General features: G+C 36.2%; 1 protein-coding gene across 7 annotated transcripts in view; it reads right to left on the bottom strand.

Annotated features, from left to right (window-relative positions):
- ITSN1 (intersectin 1) overlaps positions 1–21265 on the bottom strand; it is a 136377-nt gene that overhangs the window by 34979 nt on the left and 80133 nt on the right. For 6 of the 7 annotated variants that reach the window (XM_040584983.1, XM_040584988.1, XM_040584984.1 and 3 more), the window contains 8 exons: positions 20334–20563; positions 18845–18966; positions 16617–16631; positions 11644–11888; positions 9852–10011; positions 8802–9007; positions 8012–8094; positions 5690–5856 (listed from right to left, as the gene is read on the bottom strand). In XM_040584983.1, the coding sequence (XP_040440917.1) occupies positions 5690–5856; positions 8012–8094; positions 8802–9007; positions 9852–10011; positions 11644–11888; positions 16617–16631; positions 18845–18966; positions 20334–20563 (1228 nt within the window). The remainder of the gene's footprint in view (positions 1–5689; positions 5857–8011; positions 8095–8801; positions 9008–9851; positions 10012–11643; positions 11889–16616; positions 16632–18844; positions 18967–20333; positions 20564–21265) is intronic. The other variant, XM_040584985.1, reaches the window with a different exon arrangement.

Raw genomic sequence — 21265 nt, 5'->3', positions numbered from 1 at the left:
CTGCTTCCCCCTGCCCTCTAATTACTTCAGTTTCTTCCCGATACATTGCCAGTCTTATCTTCTGTAATAAAAAGGTCTAATATGGATAACAGCAACATAACAACTCTAAACTGTATTTTGGTCAGAAATGTTAAGCCACCATAAATATCCTCTTGTGTTCAAGCAAGGGTCACAACACTTCCACCTCCCCATAACTTCTTTAGGATCCTCCACACAAACTTGGAGCCTACATCAAACGACCTGAAGGTTTCCATAGAATCCTAATTCCTCTATGGAAAAGAACAATTTCATCCTCTGTATTCTCCACATTAACTTAACGCTTTGAAAACTTGGGGATTCTGGCAGAAACTAATATAAGGATTAACTAAAAAACTAGTTAAATAACTGAGAGAACAGAGCCATTTTAAACACATGCATTAGTTTTGGATGCCTCTATACCAATAGATTAGATAGATCTTAAGTCTGTCTTGAAGACTATACAGCTGCTTTAAGACATCCATGTTTTTAGTAGCTTTCCTGAAAGATATTCAAGAAGCCTGATCTTTCAGACTGAACTATAGCACCTCACAATACTGTATTAGCCAAGCCAGCTCCACCCAGTAACAGCAGAAAACCCAGCAGCTGGCATTGCCTACCTCACAAGCTGTAACTGGTGGTGAAGAGTGGGGATGGGAAGAATTTATTTATTTTTTACTTTGGGACCAAAGCACCTTATACACACCTAGTAAACCATACTTCTCCCTGATATTTTCCAACTTAAATTTTGGGAAGGACTGTGGTAAGTGGATACTTAAATGATACTTGGATATTGCTGCCTCAGCGCTGCTTTCTTATCATTGTAAAAGACTGATTATAATTACTTTCTACAAGACCAGCAAATCTTCCTTTCATCCCTATGTTCCTTTCTCTTCAGTTCTCCACCTTTCCCAACAATGACAGTGACCTATATTAACAAAAAAGTGAAATTGGAAAGCATCACGCAGAGGTCAGATACACAAAGTAAGTTTAGGTCTGGGGAGAAGCAGAAGATGATCCAGACAAAGTGACTGTATCCATCAGCAGTCCCAAGTATGGAAGATTAAAAGGTGTGGAACCAAAGGTGACAACTGGCACTCGTATGGCAATATCAGGAATTAATTCTGCTTTGGAAAGTGTTTCTGGCAAAGAAACATCCTTCAGAGAAAACGCTCCTTCAAGACATCTTAGTCAATAACTGTGTTGCCAGATTAGGACCATAGGTACAGATAAAACAGGTTGTAACACTGTATCTTTACAGTTAACCAGTAAACATATAGAGATTATTTTGAAAGAAGATTCAAAATCACCTTGACCAGACTGAGTCTGAATTCTGTTTGAGAATTCTCTGAATCCTTGGTAAAAAAGCAGAAGAAATATATAGAGAAGTCCTGCAGTACTTCAATAAATAACTAAATTAATAAACAATGCGTTTAAGACGGACCCAACTTCTGGACCACTCAGTAGATGGAGAAGTATTTTCTGTTCTCTGTGTTGAAAGAAACACAGTGGAGAGGACATAGCCCCTTCTATTTCCCTTTTGCACACCTGAGACACCAACTGCATTTGAGGGTATTTTGTGACAAGTGATGAAGTCTCCTGAAACAGTAGAGCAGAACTTGCTTTGTTAATTCAGTAAGACACAGCAGACTTGCCAATTGTCTTGTACAAGTAAGATCCTTAGAATCCAGATTAAATACATCCAGACCATTATTATTTTTAGAACATTTATAAAAAGTTTCATAAGAGACATCATTAGAGATGTCTAAATTTTTGTGTTTCCAAGTCCACCATATTAGCTCCATACCTTATGCAGAGGTAATTATTACCAGTCTTAAAAGATGCAGAGTAGAATAAAAAGCTATTACAGACCTGTATTCATCTACCTCAACCTAATGAAAACTCTTGAGAATGGACCACGAACCAGTGTCATCGTTTGAAGAACAGACTTTCATTCTATTAATAAGTTGAAACTTTAGTTTAATTTAGCAACTTGAGGTGAATGGGTAGCCTTGGACTAGGAACAGAAGAACAGATCCAAAAAATCTTCTGATGTATAAACCATTGATGCTTTGAGGCTTATAACCATTCCTACAAACTCTACGCTTGCTGTTGAAAGATCAGCACTGCCTGACTTCTACAGGTCTAAGCCAATAGTGCAGAACACATTAAATTGATTTACTCTTTCATTAACATTTTCCACAATCGGCCAGCTGTCCAAGCACAGCAGCACATCTGAAAGCTAACAGACAGCCGCTGTTGTGAAAACCTTTGTAAAAACAGGCTCTGTGAACAAGCTGAATAGCAAAACGCTGTACATGTAATGGCAATTATCCACTTGGAACAAGAAATATGTCCTACAGGGCATATGAATCACTATGAAAATAATCATCCTGAATATCAAGATCTCCATGAGCTCTGTGCTTTTTCCTCCCTCTCTTCAAGGTTTTATCTGAAGATGTGATTTTCACCAGCAAAAAGGGCAGTTGGAGCACTTTTTGATGAATTGCCCTGAGCCGTTTCAGCCCCAAACTGAGATCAGAGGAAACAACAAACTGACCTCTCTAATAAAAACAGTTTTCAGTATAAAATATCTACTTCAGAGTGCTCTACCAAGAAGATTTGCCAATATGTACACCTGTCTTCTTACCAGACAGGGCATGCATCCAGTCCTTAAAGGCACACAAAACGTAGCTCTGCACATGTGAACATAAATTTCCAGGTTTTAAGACTAAACTCTGTTGAGAATATATTAAGGGGAAACAAAAACAGTTCCTTCACAAAAGTTCAAAGGAAACTTAACATTAACTAATAAGAATGTAGCTGAGGTTAAGTAACTATTACCAGCTATTACTACCTACCTATGAAACAGGCCTCACAGGATTTTAGGAGGCTGACAGTGCAAGCTCCAACTCATCAACTACAATACAAACTTACAGGTAATATAAAGAGACTCAGGGCACAGTTTCATGATCACAAAATATTCCACTGGGCCGGGCAATTATCAGTACATTTGCTCCTATACCACCGTGGGGCAAATCACCATCTTTTGTGTGTGAAGAATTACTGGCAGGGCTGAACTATAATCCACTTCCTGGAGTGCAAAAAGGAGTGTTTTTCTTAACCAGGTAAATTCTCTGATACAGACCCACAAACATCTCCGCTGCTACAACTGGCACCACTCAGAGGAGAATCAAGCTGCTAGATTTGGGGACTCAGAGCTCAAAATTTCTTGTCTGGACTCTCACCGAGCTCAGCTGTCAGGGTAAACCTATACCCTGCCTAACACTACAACTTACTACTGTACAAAATTTATTCTAATTGTCAAAAAGGCAAGCTAGCCTGCTGTGATGGGCTCCACAGTGCTACAGCTACAGTGCTTCCACTAACTGAACCATTAACTACTCCTTTTCCAGTCTGGGACCTGAACTAACTTTATCTGCTGCTCCATAGTCACTAGATTTGACACAACTGAAAGGTAGGAATGAGCACAGGAATATCCAAAACCTCATACTAAAGGTAAGGTATGATGTTTTGCTTCTAAAATAAAGTATTTAACACAAAAGCCAGCTAAGAATGCAGTTCAAAAATCAGCTCAAGCTAATCTAAGCTGATGCTGAGGCAATCCTGCCTCCTTCACTACTCTCGACCCATACCAATTCTGGTGCTGTCGTTTTTGTAACCGTTGCTGACCTGATTCAGAGTACCATCTTAGAAGCACATGTTACTTCTGCTAGACTAGCTTTTGCTCTGCTTGGTGTCCTGACCTTGCTTACTAACAGGTCAGATGAAAGACAGTGGCAGGAAAAATGTGGCAGGTAGGACCAGACCTGTGCTCACTTAGAAAGGACTAAATGTGATCATTCTGTATCGGAAATGCTGTGGCCATGAGGACTAGGGAAGGGATCGTGCCCCTGCACTCAGCACTGGTGAGGCCGCACCTGGAATGGTGTGTTCAGTGTTGGGCCCCTCACTGCAGGAAAGGCATTGAGGTGCTGGAGCGTGTCCAGAGATGGGCAACGGGGCTGGTGGAGGGTCTGGAGCACAAGGCTTATGAGGAGCGGCTGAGGGAACTGGGGTTGTTCAGCCTGGAGACAAGGAGGCTCAGGGGGGACCTTACCGCTCCCTACAACTACCTGGCAGGAGGCTGTAGCGAGGTGGGTGTTGGTAGCTTCTCCCAACAAGTGATGGAACAAGAGGAAACAGCCTCAAGTTGTGCCAGGGAAGGTTTACATTGGATATTAGGAAAACTTTCTTCACTGCAAGTGTGGTCAAGCGTTGGACCAGGCCGCCCAGGGAAGTGGTTGAGTCACCATTCCTGGAGGTATTTAAAAGACATGTAGATGTGGTGCTTAGGGACATGGTTCAGTGGCGGACTCGGCAGCCCTGAGTTAACGGTTGGACTCTATCTCAAAGGTCTTTTCCAACCTAAATAATTCTATGATTCCATGATTCTAGTCTATGAAACTACACTCTTAATCTGCACGGAGAAGTGTACTTCACAACACAAAGGAACAACTAATCAAGACTGGGACAGGACTTCTCCAGTATAAGACTGATTAGTTCTTGAACTAGTAGTGGGAGGGATTGAAGAAAATTGTTACATGATGCACAATATAGATGAGAAAAGTTTCTAAAAAATTTCTGAAAGCAGGATCACAACACTATTTCTCCCAAGGATTGCACTACTAAATATCTTTTTTTTTTTATATAATCCTGTCTCAAAGAATATTATTATTATTCCTCTACTATCTAGAAATTTATTGTATAGAGGCTTTTTACAGCTATTTCACTGCAAGTTTTATTCTTTGGCTTTCCCACCAACAGAAATAATTTCAAAGAGTGATTTTGCTCAAGCTCTACATTGCAGATAGTCTCTCATTGAGTTGTGTCACATATGTATGTACACATAAGAATTCGAGACTTGTTGAAAAAGTGTTACCACACAGATTTCTGAAAATCCAGTAATTTTTACTTAATTTACTTTTAAAAATCCTATTACTTTTAGAGACATAAACAAGAAAACCTTCTCATCAAGAGATTAGTATTGAATTCAAACATGAGTCTAAGCTAACTCCTACTAGGAGATGAATTATCCTCTCAAACAGGTAAGGAATATAAATGAGAAAACATCTTTCTTTAGAATGCTTAAGAAAAAAAAAAAGTAATACAGACATGTTCTATCAGATTACTCCAGGATAAAAATCAGATGAAACAGAACTTTTATTATTCAGTCAAGAACTTTCAAATAAATATGGTAGTTAGCAAAATTTATTCCCCTTGATTGCAAGAAAACAACAAGGGGGGCAGGGGGCAGATAACAGACTGAAATATTACTGTTTATTTTTTATAAAATAAAATAATAGCAGTAAGACACAATTTGGTCATTACTTTACCTGGGGAGCAAAGTAGTCATAGCTATTCTGATCTGTCTCTATAGAACTGCCAAGTTAACATATGCAAGATTCATTTTAATATATAATCCAGAGAGTTATTTACAACATTATGTTGTAAAATGCAACTATTATTGTCTTCCCTTTGCAATCTCACATTCAGTAAAACTGCAAAATACTTTTTCTTCCCTTATGATCCACTGACTTGCAGCTATTGCTACACCACCAAATAAAATATACCTCCCCCAGCTCAGTGTTATAACATTTTTATATGTCTCTACCTCAGAATCTTTGAGTCTCACATAATTAGATGGGAAAACTCCTGATTTATCACCCAGTGTTCCTGTCCACCAGTCGCCATCTTTCTTTGTCACAAGAATCATATCACCTTGTTGAAAAGTTAGGTCTCCTTGTTCAGAACTCTCATAAGTATACATAGCAATATATTCTGTAAGAGGGAAATAAATACAGAACATGGGAAAACACTTGATAAACTGCTCAATTATCATTTGCAAAACATAACATAATGTAGTCTATCCATGGGCTACCTAGATGAGAATTGCTATTCCTAGAAACCTCAATATTTACTGCATTAAATTATGTCTATCAGAACTAAATACAATCTAAAGGCTACTTCGAGGGGACTTTTTTAAAAATAATCTTATAGTATAATTAAAATATACATCAACTATTTATTTATGTTAGAAAACACTCTTGAAACATGTTTCTCAATGGTTTCCGTTCTGTGCTGATGACTAGAATTTTCAGTCTTGGGGATGGGAAGTCTCAGTATCCAAATATCTGTACATACAGCCTTCATTTTACATATACTGTTTGGCTCCTGTATACAATGAATTCTTTCATTAATTGAAGCTTTGCATGAAGGGTGCACATCTCATTGCATCTTATGCAACAGATGGCTGGGAACTATTAAGACAAAGCCTGAATTTGTTCTGTTTTGTTACAACACGGTCAACTACTTAGTATTCAAGTGCAAAAACACTGAAGTAGTCTGATGTTGAGAAATGCAATGCATAATTCAATCACAGGACTACATGAAAAAATGTTTACATAATGATTACAAAGAAGAATTTCAGACAATCCAGTAACATTTTCTATATGACCTGATACATTCTTATTTAACTGAGCATTATCACATTTAATACAGGCAAAAACAGGTTTCTGAAGATTATATCATACTCTGCTTCTAAGACCAGCTCTGGACCTACAAGCAATATTTCAAGAAGACTTCCACGCTTATGGAAAATGTTCAAGTATTCCACTGCAGCTGGCAATTGTTCTATTTGCTTGAACACTAAGTCTGATCTAAAATCTTAGCTCAGGAAAGTTCACCAAGAACTCAAACCACAATGACTATCCTTAATGAAAGCTAAGGCATAGTTTGTCTAACAACTGCAGCTGAAAAACACACACGTCTGTCTGTATGCATGTACACACACACACTAAATATCATATGTATGCTATACACATGCAATATTTCTTAAATCCTTTAAATGTAATAGGAAGTGCTAAATCCATGCTTTGTTATTTCTTAAAAATACAGCTTTTTTGAAATGTTTTAATAAAAGTTGTGTTCCTTTTTAATACAAACATATGACCTGAGATATCCCATACTTCACAAAAAAGATTTAGCATTTCTACAATTGCTGTCCCTCAAATATGTAGTAAGCAAGGCTAGTTGTATTTTGAAATAACTGTGATTATCTCACTTTCCTTGTTACATGGTTCTTTACTATTCCCTTCTTCTAATTTCTGTACTGCTCATGCCAGTGGCAAATTAAATACATCACTAACCAAAGAGACTTTCACTTAAAATTCTATGTAGGATTGTAGTTAAAAAACTTAAGAGGTGCTGCAGAGATTATATACAAATGCTCATCTGTAACCTATATTTAGATCCACTGATTTACCCTGACTGTGATTTAAATTAACCTAGCTGACCCTGCACTGAAGTGGATTAAGAGTGCCCACACAGTCTGTTAACACAGCTCATGTGGAGGCATTAACCTCCAGCTGTAGGGTGGTAACAACCAGGAGCGCACATCTTTTAAAACCCTTCAGAGGTTGGACAATTATCTGTCTGTGCCCCATGCTCCATCTTTAAAAGTGAGGGGTAGCCTTGACATTAACGATCACAACATTCCATAAATATAATTGTAATTTCTTTAATTAAGAGCTTTAATGAAACATTGGAAATGAGCTTTGGGTGAAACTGAGACATTTATTAATAAATTCCTGATGTCATCAAGTACACGTTCGTATGTGCTTATTTGGCCTCCTGCAAAAGCCCAATCCAGACAGGGAATCGTTACTAAAATATTTATACAAGAAACAGTACAAACTACAGGAGATACTGTAATGGCATGTGAAATTATTTCTTCTATATACACAACATATATAAATTTTTACTACAATAAATTTACATCATTCTAGAGGCAAACTTATTTGTATTTCCATGTTAACAGGCCTGACCCTTAAAACACTAAGATCTGATTCTAAGCTTGTTTCTGGTAATAAGCAGAATTATTCTATTTAATTACATAGTAATATACTATTAGTGCCATTCAGTTTGAAATGCTTACCTTCACCTGACATAGTTGCTTTTGTTGCTGGTGATGCTACTCTTTTCAGACTAGCAGGACTTTCTGAGGAACCAGAATCCATGCTTTAGAAGAAAATAACCGTTATTTAAGAAATTAAATCTCTTCAGAAATCTTTTTATCATATTTAAAAACTAAACCAATGCATATGCATCCACAAGCAATTAGCTGTATTTTAAAAGAAGAGATAGTATATGTGCAAATTAAAGCTTTTAAGTACAATGGCCAGTCATGGTTATACTTCGGTAACTGCCTTAAATACATAAGTTTTTGCACCTCCTCTTCTCCCTTAGAAAAAAAATATCTAAAATCATTCTCATTTGTATTACTAATGTTAATGTTGCTTTCATATGACACAGAATCAGTTTTTGATTGTTTCATTATCCAAGAGTAATGATAAGTCATTAAGTTTTGAGGTATACCTTTTTATTTTGGGGAAAGATAAGCTATGATTCACATTGCTGTAATTCATAAAATCTAATATACTAATTTTTGAGTTGCAAGTCACATAAAATTAAGACCGTTCTCATTAAGCTTTAGATCTTCTGTAGGTGATGTATGACTCAGAGAACAGAGGTCAGTTTTCTTATTTTTCATACAAATTTCCAGGGTTGGAAGTCAAAACTCCCCAGAAGAAAGCCATACAAAGAATTTTTTTTTTTTTTTTTTTTTTTTTTTACAGACTAGATTCTAAACTTTAAAATTAGCGTACAACTCTTCATATTTATGTAACTATTTCAGTATAGAAGTATAGTAAAAGCAAATAAAATACCTCGTTGACTTCCTAATGGGGCCTGAAATAAGCTTCACATATGATTTTGGAAACCACCCCTTTTGCCCTTGAACCTCTCCAAACCACCACATATCTTGCTGTTCCAAAACTGTGATGATATCATTTTTGTTGAAATTAAGGTGGTTGTCTTTTTTCGCTCTCCAAGGATACAAGGCCTGTGCTTGAAGCCCCTCCACTTTTTCGCCCTAATGCAATTGTAAAAAAATGAGAGAAGTCAGTCATGCACCACCTTTCATAAAGCAAGCTGCTTAAGGAATTATATTCTTATGCTACTTATATAACAACAAAATACACAGATTCTCCCTCAATTGTTTAAAGCAAAGTCCATTAAACAAAGAAATACCAGAAATGCTTACGGTCCTACATTTCTATCTGTTAACACATAATCAATATAATGCAAGATTAGCAGAGATTTTGCTTAACAAGTTAAATAAAATTTGACAAGATGCACATGTAATAAACCTTCATGAGGCTATTTTGGCAGGATTTAAAGAAAACTTTAGGGAAAATGATGCTTTGCTGCAAGTTATTCACTGTACATTCCAACTTCTTTTTTTCTTTAAGATACTAAGATATTTAGCATTTTTTGAACACTTTAGCTTACAAGAACAGTTATGTTGTTCAGTTAAGACGGAGGAAATGCCTTAACAGATGGACAGAATTCATCTGATGTGAGGCTTTGTCCATTGCTATTCCACTTAACTACATAATCCACTTTGGAGTGAAGGTTATTTTCATGTGATTCAGGAAAGCCCCACAGAAATGACCCAAAACAGGCATCCTGCCAAAACGTTAAGACTGGACCACCAAAGCCTAAAAAAACCCAGCACAGAATACCAGAACAGAAACTGATTCATGTTAAATTCTGCCATGAATGTTGCAAGTAGATGTACACTACCTGTTCATCACTCCGAACTGAAAGAGCTTACTTGTCTCAGGGGACTGTTTTAATGCATGGTCAATGTTCATACTTTGCTTTCCAAACTTTTATGCTGGGTCAGAACAGTTTTAACAAATATAAGTGCTCACCTGACCCAAGACAGGAGAGGGAGATGATCCTGTAACAGTGGCAGGAGTGAAGGCTGATCGCTGCCGCAGTTGCCCTGCACTCGGAACAGTCAAAGATGGCTGAGCTGCCCAGGCATCCCAGTTATCAGTCTCCTGTTTATCACTAGTGTTTGTTGGCCATCTGGAAAAAAAATGAGAATGACATTAATTCCTACCATTTTCAACTGAATAAACACACTCACGCAGTAAGATTGTGCAGAAAAAAATTTCTACATTCTAGGTTAACTTCTTTTAATTGAATATTCCATGAGCATCATAACTCTCAGGTGTAAGTAGTGCAATCAAACATAGGCTAACAATAATATTAAAAAGGCAATCTCTAAACACAGTTACTTGTCCTTGCTACTTAAGGCCAGCTGTTCTTATAATTTAATTTCATTTCTTAGCTATGTCCCAATACAACAGAAGTCTATATAATACACAGTGGAAAGAAGTAACTCAAAAGGAAAGAAAAAATCATTATTGTCTTCAAAACTAGTTTGAAGTTTTCACACCTCAATGTCACTGATCTCTCACATTCATTTCCCTTATATATCATTTCACTGTTTCTCATTCAAATCCTTATCTTTTTTCTTTTACTTAAAATTGTTTCCTACTGACTTCATTTAGTTTTATGCAACCTCTTATCTTTTTATGTTATCTCTTGTCCTTTAAAATGCCTACTAAATCTCATAATCCACACTTCTGCCTCCAAATACTCACTTATATGAACATAATCCCCTGAACTCTAGGAGTGTAAACAAAGCATCTATCTTAAACATAAGTTTCCTTTGCCTGTTGCTTGGGCTATTAGTTGGAGTAATCAGTTGCTGTCCACCAGACTGTAATATTGTCCAAAGGCCACAACCACCCCTAACCCCTCTATCACATCAAGGACAGTATTATTACTATAAATGCTCTTGGACTTACTTTGTATTGAAACTGAACATTAATTTTATGAAAAGCATAAAAGCATATATTAATGCACCTAGGGTAGAAACAGCTTTGCCAAAAGTATAGTTTATTCAAAACGATAAAATCCAGTACATGCCAGACATCTCCAGAAAGCTCAAGACTTAGTCTTACCCTCCCCCCCCTTCAGAGAACATGACTGTAGTAAAACAGAAAAAGTTTAAATAACTGGAAATGCTCCTGTGACCTATTTGATGAAAATTTTTAAATAGAACATACCATGTACTATAATATTGTGCTAAGATAATTTAGATTTCAATTTATAAATATGTATTATATGATCCAAAGATAAGACAATTACATACCCAACCCCATTTACATAGGGTTGATAATACTGCACAGAGCATTACACTGAGTTAATAAGACATATAGAGAAGGGCACATGTTCTACTTGCATCAGTCTTATTAATGTTGTGATAAGGAATTAATAAATCATCTTTTCATGTTAACTATTATTATCATATTTTACATAATCCAAGTTGGAAACCTTCAATGAGGACTGGTGTTAATTAATTTAAAAGGAGGAAGGTGACCACTTTGGGATTTCCACCATATCACCATCCTCTTAGGAATGTCTCCTATTTGTGATATGTCCTTCTGCATTGCTCAGGCAGATACGATGGAAACATGGTTAAAGTTTCACAAGGCTGCGATTTTAGCTATTTGTTATGGAAAAAATGCTTCACTTCAAACAAGCTGGTTTTATTTTGCAATCCTGATACTCTGTTTTAACTGCCACCACAGTCAAATCGATTAAAAAGGACTCCACCATATTTAAGGTAATGACCACTACCAAACATACGTTGAACTGAAGTCTGCCCAGTTATTGGCAGTTGTAGTACACTCTGTAGGAGCAGGAGTTCCTAGCGATGTAGTGGTTTCATGCACAGAAACTTTAGGTGCAGCAGCCGCCTCAACTGCTGGCTTTACAGAAGCTGGAACTTCATTTTCAGGTATTTTCTCTGCATAGTTTGCAGGGAACCATCCAGTTTTCCCCTTCAATTCTCCACCAAGCCACCCTGGTTCTCCAGTCTGGCTTTCATCCACCTGTAGACACATTAAGGTAGAAAGTTAAGAAACATAACTTACAAATGGAATTTTTACTTAAAACAATCCACCTCATTCACAGTAATTAACTTTCTCTAGTTACAGAGACGTGACACCTTCATTACAAATACAAGTTCCACCTAGGTAGAATTTTGTAATTTACCTTTGAAAGTTGATAGCTATTCCTTCTATGGCATATTAATACATAAAGGAATATTTTGCAACGTACTACTGCTTTGCAATTCTTTTTTTTCTTTTCCTTCTTTCCCCTCAAGCCAAAATTAAAAGGATTTATTGGTGGTGAGGTAGAGAGGTTTTGTTTCAGTTCTAATGCATAAACCAGGCAAGGCTTTTTAAACAGCTGCTTGAAAGTCTGTCATAGTACAGCAGATTTGGGAGAAGTGAGTTCTACAGAAATCCCTTAAATATTGATATTTCTGGTTTAACTAACAGAAAACACAGTTTAAAACAATATTCCTAGATTCTCTCTTACAGAAAATACAACAAAACCCCACAGCATATTACAAAAAACACCCATCCAACAAAGCATAGCCACAGATTTGCTGATGTATTTATACAGAACAATTCTGTGGCAAGATTTCATACATAAATTTGCAGGCCTCTGGTTCTTTCACCTCACTCCAACATCTTTGCCAAGCCATAAAGGACAGGTTGAAACAGGGCCATTTTTGCAACTGCATTTTAATTCCTACTTATTGATTATTATAATCTTATTAAGCTACGGTTTTGCAAATTCCACACTTTCCTGTGAACTCTTCTTAAACATTTCACACATCTGTTCTCCAAGCTCTACTGACAGACTACTGTCTTAGTGTGTTATTTCAACAAAAATGATTAGTTTAATTTCTGTGAGCTGCAGCTTACTACATTCAGCAAGAATTGCAGAGAAGACAAATAATTCACTATGCTACCCCTGGTGAACTGATATGGTGGCTAAATACCTCCAAGGCCATGTCAGTTGCAGAAATTTTTTAGAAGAAAAAAGGCAGTAATTGTGTTCAGTAATAATTTTGGCAAATTTGGTGTTCTAGCTATCTGATCTCTTTGGTAGGTCAAAAGAATCTCAGTTTTCAAGCAAATCCTTACATATGAATAGGGTTTGCACCTTTGATATGTAAATAACACCTACTTTGTGCAACAATCTGCTGTGGTAGCTGCAGATTCCCCAACAATGGTCAAGTCAGAAGTAAAATCAGGCCAGTAATGAAAAGTCAGATGACCAACCTTATGCTGTGGCTGGTCTTTGGCAAGAACTTCTCTCATCTGTTTAGCCCAGTAGCAATCAGTATTTCAAAATATGCAAGGGTTTCAAACAACAGTGTAATTCAAGAGTTGACTGTAGCAGATAACAGTAGGGCAGGCAAGGATCCTTAAATTTGTACTTGTAAATCACTTGACACCATTCCCTAAAAATCCATTATCAATGTAAGGGATTTGTTGATAATGCTTTATGAGCTAAGGAATAAGAAATAGTATCCTTTTCTTAAAGGAGTTTTCAGTATATGACACCAGGAAAACCAGCATATAGTAGGGGGTCTTGAGCTAGATGCTTCTGTGGTTTGAAACACACCTATGAATTCACTCTATCAATTTTAACAAAATAGAACACCATCAGATGCCTGTTTGGAGAAAGAAAGGAAATTAGTGGCAAGAAAAATTATTTTTGGTAATGGTGCAAACTAGTCGCTCTAGACTAAAAGTGGGACCATTCTTTTGCCTAGAAGTGACTGAAATGGAAGCTGCGAAGTTTCTGCCTCTGATTACTTGTTTGATACCTACGAAGCTGATGGACTACTCACTTGAGTTGCTGATAGACTAATGCGCCTTAGGCCAGTTGTTGACTCTTTGACTGCCTCCTGTTGTAATTTGTATCCCACAACCCTCTTTTGAGGCAAAACAAAACATTACTTCTGCTTTTTGTTGGGTCCATCTTCTCTCTCAGTCCCTATTAACTCAAAGCAAAGCCAGAGATATGGACTACATGCTTGACCGGTTCAATGTGGTTTTACTGCAGTGCAGAGCAAAATTTCCACTGCAGTTAAAGCAGCAGTATGAGTGATGGAAGGTCACAGCACAGGGTGAATCTTGGAAGGGGGAGGGAGAAATGGATTGTCAGCACCTGATGTCAAGTTGAATATCCTAAAAACCTAAGAGTAGTCACATAGTTTCTACCCTCATTCAATTAGTCAAGTAGTAACTAGAAACACTGACATACAAAGAATAGGGACTGAAAAGCTAAAAAATCTGTTATGGTGATATTCTAAAGAGGGCATCTTTGAAATGAATCAGTCATACAAAACCCACTGTGATTTTTTCAGAAAGAAATGCTTTCTACAAGCAGAGAAAAAACCAACCACTTCCCAAAGGGTGACAAAACCAAGCAATTTAATGTCTCTTTAGAAGACAGGTTTAAGTTAAAATAATTCATAAACCAGCCTATTAGGATAGTCAAATTTATGTTTGTTCAATTATGTTTTCTATGTATACTTCTGAAAAGGCACTTTGAAGGATAATTTTAACTCTGTAACTCGAAAAATCTGGCTTCTCAGTTATTCGTATAAAATATAATTTGCATCTGGTTTTGTAGTACAGTAGTGGAACTTTAAATAAATTCCTTTGAATTTTTTTTGAATGAATTTGTTCTAATTTCCTTATATTTTTACACCTACCATCCCCAAGCCCCTACAACAAACTATCCCAGATTTTTTTCCAAAATACAACTACATGTTAAATGTACACCTGTACAGAGAATTATAGCGTGTGTTGTTTTATGTTTTATTTATTCAAATATGCTTTAGAGCCACAGCTTACAACTACTTAGTTCCAGCAACTGAACACAAGTGACAGGAGTAACAGCAACCCAAACCTTAGCAGCAAAAGCAACACATCCAGTTAGCAGCTCTGCCAACAGAAGGACTGGCTTTGCAGTGGTCTACTCCACTTTGGCTTGGCTTGTGTATGCAATGCATGCACACAGTAAGAGAAGCCCTTTTCTATGAAGCAACACCCTAATATTCAAACAAAAAGTATTTAATCAAAGCTAAACAGAGTACCATTATCTGTTTTGTTCAACTATCTATCCATTCAATGACAATTTTAATTCTAATCTACTTGTAGGCTTTTGATATAGATATTTTGAGACTACTGGAATTCCTGTTATAATGTTGAATATCAACCGTGGGCCAGAGGCCATATGCTGATTACGCCTACACAGGATCTAACACAACGAGGCTGTCTATGTGTCTAATACAAAGAACATTCATTCTAATTCTCACCATCAAACCCATAAGAAACTATCATTAATTTTAGACTTTCCATGGAAGCTTCTTCATGAACCTCCTGTTTAGCTTATGTCCTCTTGCTATCAGAGCCACTACAGTTCAGTAATTCATTAACCCACCTGTATTTCACCAAATTATGCTTAAGTTTATTTAAATAAGCTTTATTATACAAAATATTATCAGCAACAACAGAATCCATTCATTTACTTCAAGCTGGACCCTAAGAGCAGCAAATGCCAGCAGGACTTGCTTTGTAGAAGAGCTATCCAAAGGAAAAGAATTCCATACATTGTATACATATATTCATACACATCATAGAAACTTAAGCTCTTGAACAGACAGAGCCCTGAAAGAAGCACGGCCTTCTGGGCTCGGAATATTTGTTCCCAGACAAAAGCTTGGTTAAATTATAGTTAGGATTATAAATCAATCTATCTTACAAGCGAAATAAATTTAAAGTACATAGTAAGGTAAGAAGCTGAGAAAGCAGAAATCCACATTAAGAGAAAATATAAAAATCCTGTAATTAAAAAGTAGAAGCATTAAAAAAATACAGCCCACACCCCATGCACTTGCTAAAACATTACACAAGACACACCAGTGCTACAGATAACTAATGTGTACTGGAAAGTCAGACAGAAGAAAGCCCTCCTCAAATTTGCAAATACTTATTTCAGAATAAACCCTCATCCTTCTCCCTCATTTCCACCAAGACAGGTTTTAAGATTCATGCACAGTGTAAAAGTGCATTACAGTGTCATAAAAACTATTTACAAGCTATACATCTATTAAAGCCACAAGTCATTCTGACATAATGAATTCTGCAGTCCTATTTACATCCAGGATTCAGGCCTGGTTTCCATGTGCGCAGTAATGGATTTGAGCTTCAGCTGAATTCTTTGCTCATGGCAGTTACAGTTTGGGTGGTACCTTCTATACAGCTATACGATTATAGGACATGATTGCACAAGCACACACAAAGCCATTTATAAGTGTTAAAATGGTGAAGTGTTAGATTTGCCTAAGTTAGAACACAGTTATTCTAAGCAATACTTATTCTGTTGCACACAAACTCCTAACTGTATAGGTCAGCTTAACTACAGAGTTGCATTTATGTCATAAATTAGACACACTTTAACATGTAAGCTTGTAAATTATTAATTTCCAAAAAACATCAACTCAAACCTTTTAGACCCACAGGACACAACAAACACTTAAAGACAGAGAAGAGTCTAGGAGTCCAAATGCCCATTATCAAAAGTAAGTTCTGGTCCATTGCAGTTAAATTACTTTTGACAATGTGAGCTTGCTTGTTAATTTTACCCAAGGTGAATTTAAAAACAAGTAAACTAAATGGTAACAAAATCTGTATTTATGAAAATGAATAAATTGCATAGACTTCCTAACAGTCATATAGCACACTTACCCATTCCCTTTTAACCTCCATCAGGAAAGCAATGATTTAAAGCAAGGTAAAATTATAACATATTTCACAGAAGTGTCTTACTTATATTAACTTTTCTAAGAGTAGCCCATTTAAGCAATTACTAAGAGCAGGAGATAAATCCCACAAGAATTAGTCATCAGGTTTAATTAGAGTCAGAAGTTAGTTAATGAAAATTGAGAGTAGTTACCCTACTTTTGTAGGGTAAGTTAAAATAGAAGTCCAAAATTAACATATAGAAAGATTCAGATAACCTCAAAGTCTCTATTTGAAATGTGTGAAGTGCTCTTTAAAAATATACTTTTTCTGGCAAAAAATGTTATTTCCCTGCAAGTCTACCTAATAGTGATCGCTTTTTCTCAAGGATGAAAACAGTTTCCATGCCTAGGCTACAATCTATTTCCCAAGAAAGCCAGACAACACAGCATTTTTCAATAGCCTAAGGAGACCCATGCACCTGTATCCTCTCTCATTTAACTGCTGACTGACCAATACTATTTTCCTGACACATAATAACAATACATTGCACTGTTATACAGAATGGCATCGGGCCTCTGAGTCATTCAGTAGCGCTACTAATCCAGGATTTGCCTTTTGTTTCCAAAAGCGCTTCTAATGCCTCACAAACACATCAGTGAAACACAGCTGAATCGATGAAAAAAACAAAACCAAAACGAAACCAAAAAAAAAGGCTGAGACAGGAAGGCTCATCTCCCCAGAAAACAAGCTTTTTTAAAAATAGTTATCATTACAACTTATTAGAGTCTACAAAGAGTATTTTTTCAAAAAACAATTCTTACTAAATTGTGCCAAAACGCAATAGGTCTTAAAGTCTGTTTTGCTGGGTAGAACACTATAATGAATACACCTTCCCACAGTGAACAAGGTTTCATTTAATAGTAACACTAGGAATTTTCATTATGAATAGACATATGCTTGTTAATATTAATAAATTACTAGTGTGATCTTAACATATACATTTAATAACTGCAGTCATTAACAACAGAACTATAATTTTAGAAATAACTAAAGACAAAAGCAGAATATTGCTTTAGAGTTTAACCTGACAGTTATAGGCTGACCACATCCCTGTATCTCATCATCTACTTAAAAAAAAAAAAAAACAACAAAAAAAACCACCACAAACCAAAAAACAAAACACACAAAAGAAAGGAAATAATTCTGTACCAACACACCTGCAACCAAATGTTTAACCTTTGAAGTTTCCACTTTTAGAAATGACGTTTTACCTACTGTGTATCCTCTTTAAATGTAAAAGTATCTCAAAAAAAGACTTAAGTAGATTAAAACCAAAAACAGTAAGTCATACAAAAAATTTCAAGTTACAATTACACTAGATCAGGGGTCCTCAAACTACGGCCCACGGGCTGGGTACAGCCCCCCAGGGTCCTCAATCTGGCCCCCACTATTTACAGAACCCCCCGTCCTGTCCCCCCCGCCAGGGGCTGGGGGCGGAAGCCAAGCAGCCACAGATGACTGCCTGCCACTTTATCCGCACGCCGGCCCCCTGGTTAAAAAGTTTGAGGACCCCTGCACTAGATCATAACGCCAAGAACTGCCACCAGAAGAGCTGTATAAAAATTTCCAATATTACTGAAGAAGTGTCAGCACCATACAAAGACTATGTTACTGTTTATGTGATCATGATGGAAGTACAGTCATCTTGTAGTTTATTGTAATAGTTTCACATAGTATTACACTGGACATCACATTCTCTTAATAAAGGCAATTTTCCAAATTAAAAACTTTACACCGCTCTTTTACTATTCTTATAAAAAGGTAAATTTCTTAGTAAAAACATATTTCAAAGCTAGTTTTTGATTCCACACATAATAGCCACTGTCTCAATAGAAAATAACAGGAACTTTACTCCCTAGGTACCCTGGAGGACAGACACCTCTCACTGAGATAACTTCTATACAGGAACCTTTTTAAACACATTGACAGACACACCTGGCTCAGTATACTAAAAGTGATAACTATTTACTCAGATTATATTTAAATTTTACACTTAGAATGAACTGTTAGAAATTATCCATTATTATAATAGGGTTACTATGTCATATCACATAATTTTGGTATTCACTGAAATATTTTTCTCATGTCTATAAAAAAATCTTGCCATATATAATTTCAATCACACAAACACTTCTGTAATTTTTTCAAGTAATATCACAATCCCTTCTTACCATGACTATGTCGCCTGGCTGAATAGTGATTTCGTCGTGGCTTCTTGATTCAAAAGGATACAGTGCTCTATAGTACACTATTTTTACATCCTCCTGAGCAGAAATGGTTAGAGGAGCTTTTTCTGAGCAAAGGAAAAAAACCCCACACAGATATAAAGGTTAAGGAAAAAATAAAATATCACAACACATTATTTTTTAGATATTTGAAAAAGGTGAAAGTGGCAACAAAAATTAACAAACCATATATTGTCTGTAGGAAGTATATTGTCCTCTCTTTACACAAGGGAAAATATCAAAATGAATTATTTAAAATACAATTTTATTACTATTTTATAAATATCAGGTAAAATATTACTATATTTTAACTTTTATGATATATACAACTATTTTTGTAGTAAGATTCATGTACTTATGATGCAACATATATGACTCTTCAAATGCTTTAATGATTTTTTAGGTTAAATCTGATCAGCCACAGGTTCAAACAGTGATGTTCTGGCATATATCAATGGTATCCCGAATACTTTTGGAGCCTGCTTGTGTGGCAGCTTCATTTGCAGCCTGACTATACTTCCAGGAAAGATGTTTCAAAATGTTCTAGTACATATAGATTGGCTGAAAAGAGGTCACTTACAGATGGTGTATTAAAAAAATTACATGCTAAAGATGTATTATTAGAAAAAGAATACAGAAAAGCCCCAAAGGTATAAGCTAAATTGCTTTTGTATAATGCACTTCCTATTTTGTCTATTCAGTCATAAAAGTTCCCTCTGCTACTCTGCACAAACAAAACCTAGCAAGAGGACATATTAGATCAAGTCAATTCTAGATTTGGGCTAAAAGACAGAAGGTAATTTCCCCTTTATGCAATCCTTTGATCAAATTTTCAAACAAGTATCACATTCCCAATCAGTTCTCTTGTGTATGTATCAAAGCCACTTAAGGGCGAACCATGATTCCCAATAGGGGCAAAAATCAGGTTATAATGCAGAGAAAAAGCTGAAAGTGATCATGTGCATAGCAGAAAAAAGGGGATTGAATCTTAGACTTCAGGTCATTTGTTTGGTAAACAACATGCACGGGGAAGGGCGAAGAGGAAGAAGGATAACTAAATTACATACTGCTACTACAAAAAATCCCAAGGCATATATTCCACATCAAAATAAAAAATGTAAAGAAAAACAAAGAAATAATTTTTGACATCTTGCATCACGATCTCACAACTTACAGTTAAGATTCTTCAGCTGGCACTGTGAGTCTCATTAACTGTGCTTTACACTCTGCTAAACACCATACTTTTAGGAAAAATAGTGAAGCCTAAAGGAAAAACTTTTTTTGGATTCTAGAGCTCAATCCATGCATGATTTACTTTATCTAGACTAACAATCCAACCTTGAAACATAATATTCTTCTGTATTAAATGGAAGACAGAATTGTTCAAGAAGCACATGCAACAGCTGTTCTTTATTTTTTTTTTTTTTTACCCTACCTGCATTTGACCAAGGAGCCTGGACAGCTGGCTTGACGGGCTCTTGATGTGGTTGGAAAAGTTTACTCAGTTTCTCTTGCATTTCCTGTTTCCCCTTATCCTCACTTTCCTTCTTCTTAGATATTTCTTCCCTTTTTTGCTTTTCATCTTCCTGAACTTTTTTTTGCCACTGAAGTTCTTCTTCTGGTTGTACTCGATCAAGTCGCTGTTTATCCCGTTCCTGGATTCGCCTGTTGGACAGTTAAGGTGGGTGTTTTTAAGGCAGTCAAACAAAAGATCATAAACATTAGTTGTCTTTGTGTGTGATCTATAGTATAAAGTGCACTCTATGACTTTTGCATGACTCCATATGTATTCATAAAGAAAGAGCTGTGACTCTCAGACAATCAAGAGAATACTAGTTAATGTAACCTAAGTGCAGGCCTCCATTGCCTTGAGCTGCTTTTTTCTTTGCATTTAAATAAATACCTTTTTTAAAATTTTATTTTAACTCACATATCAATTCTGTACCTTTACAATACAATTCCACAGAACTCTAGAAGAGGTATTGAGCAACCTGAGCATACAGAAGTTATAAACTACTTACCTTTTGGAGCTAAATGTAAGATGGGAAAAAATATTATTCAACACTATTTTTTCTTGTCTGAGTTCTTCAGAGATTTGTAAATGCTTTACTTACTTCATTGAGGCTGTAATATCTTCTCTACAATAACATGAGAATAAATATATACCTGTGTTTTTCTATTTATTGTATGAAACCTCACACAGGTATCTTGGAACAGTGTCTTATTTTGGTCTTACTCTTAGTCTTACTCTTACTCTGCAAATCATAAGCTTGATAACATTCAGTATCTTACACTTTCAGTCCCACCTCTTCAACTCAACAACATCCGAGTCTCAGCTTGGGGATTCAACAATACTTTTATGTATTG

Source organism: Falco naumanni, chromosome 2, assembly GCF_017639655.2.
Source record: "Falco naumanni isolate bFalNau1 chromosome 2, bFalNau1.pat, whole genome shotgun sequence".
Classification (NCBI taxonomy): Eukaryota; Metazoa; Chordata; class Aves; order Falconiformes; family Falconidae; genus Falco; species Falco naumanni.
Note: the sequence above shows the minus strand (reverse complement) of the source record. Positions and strands in the feature narration are given on the sequence as shown.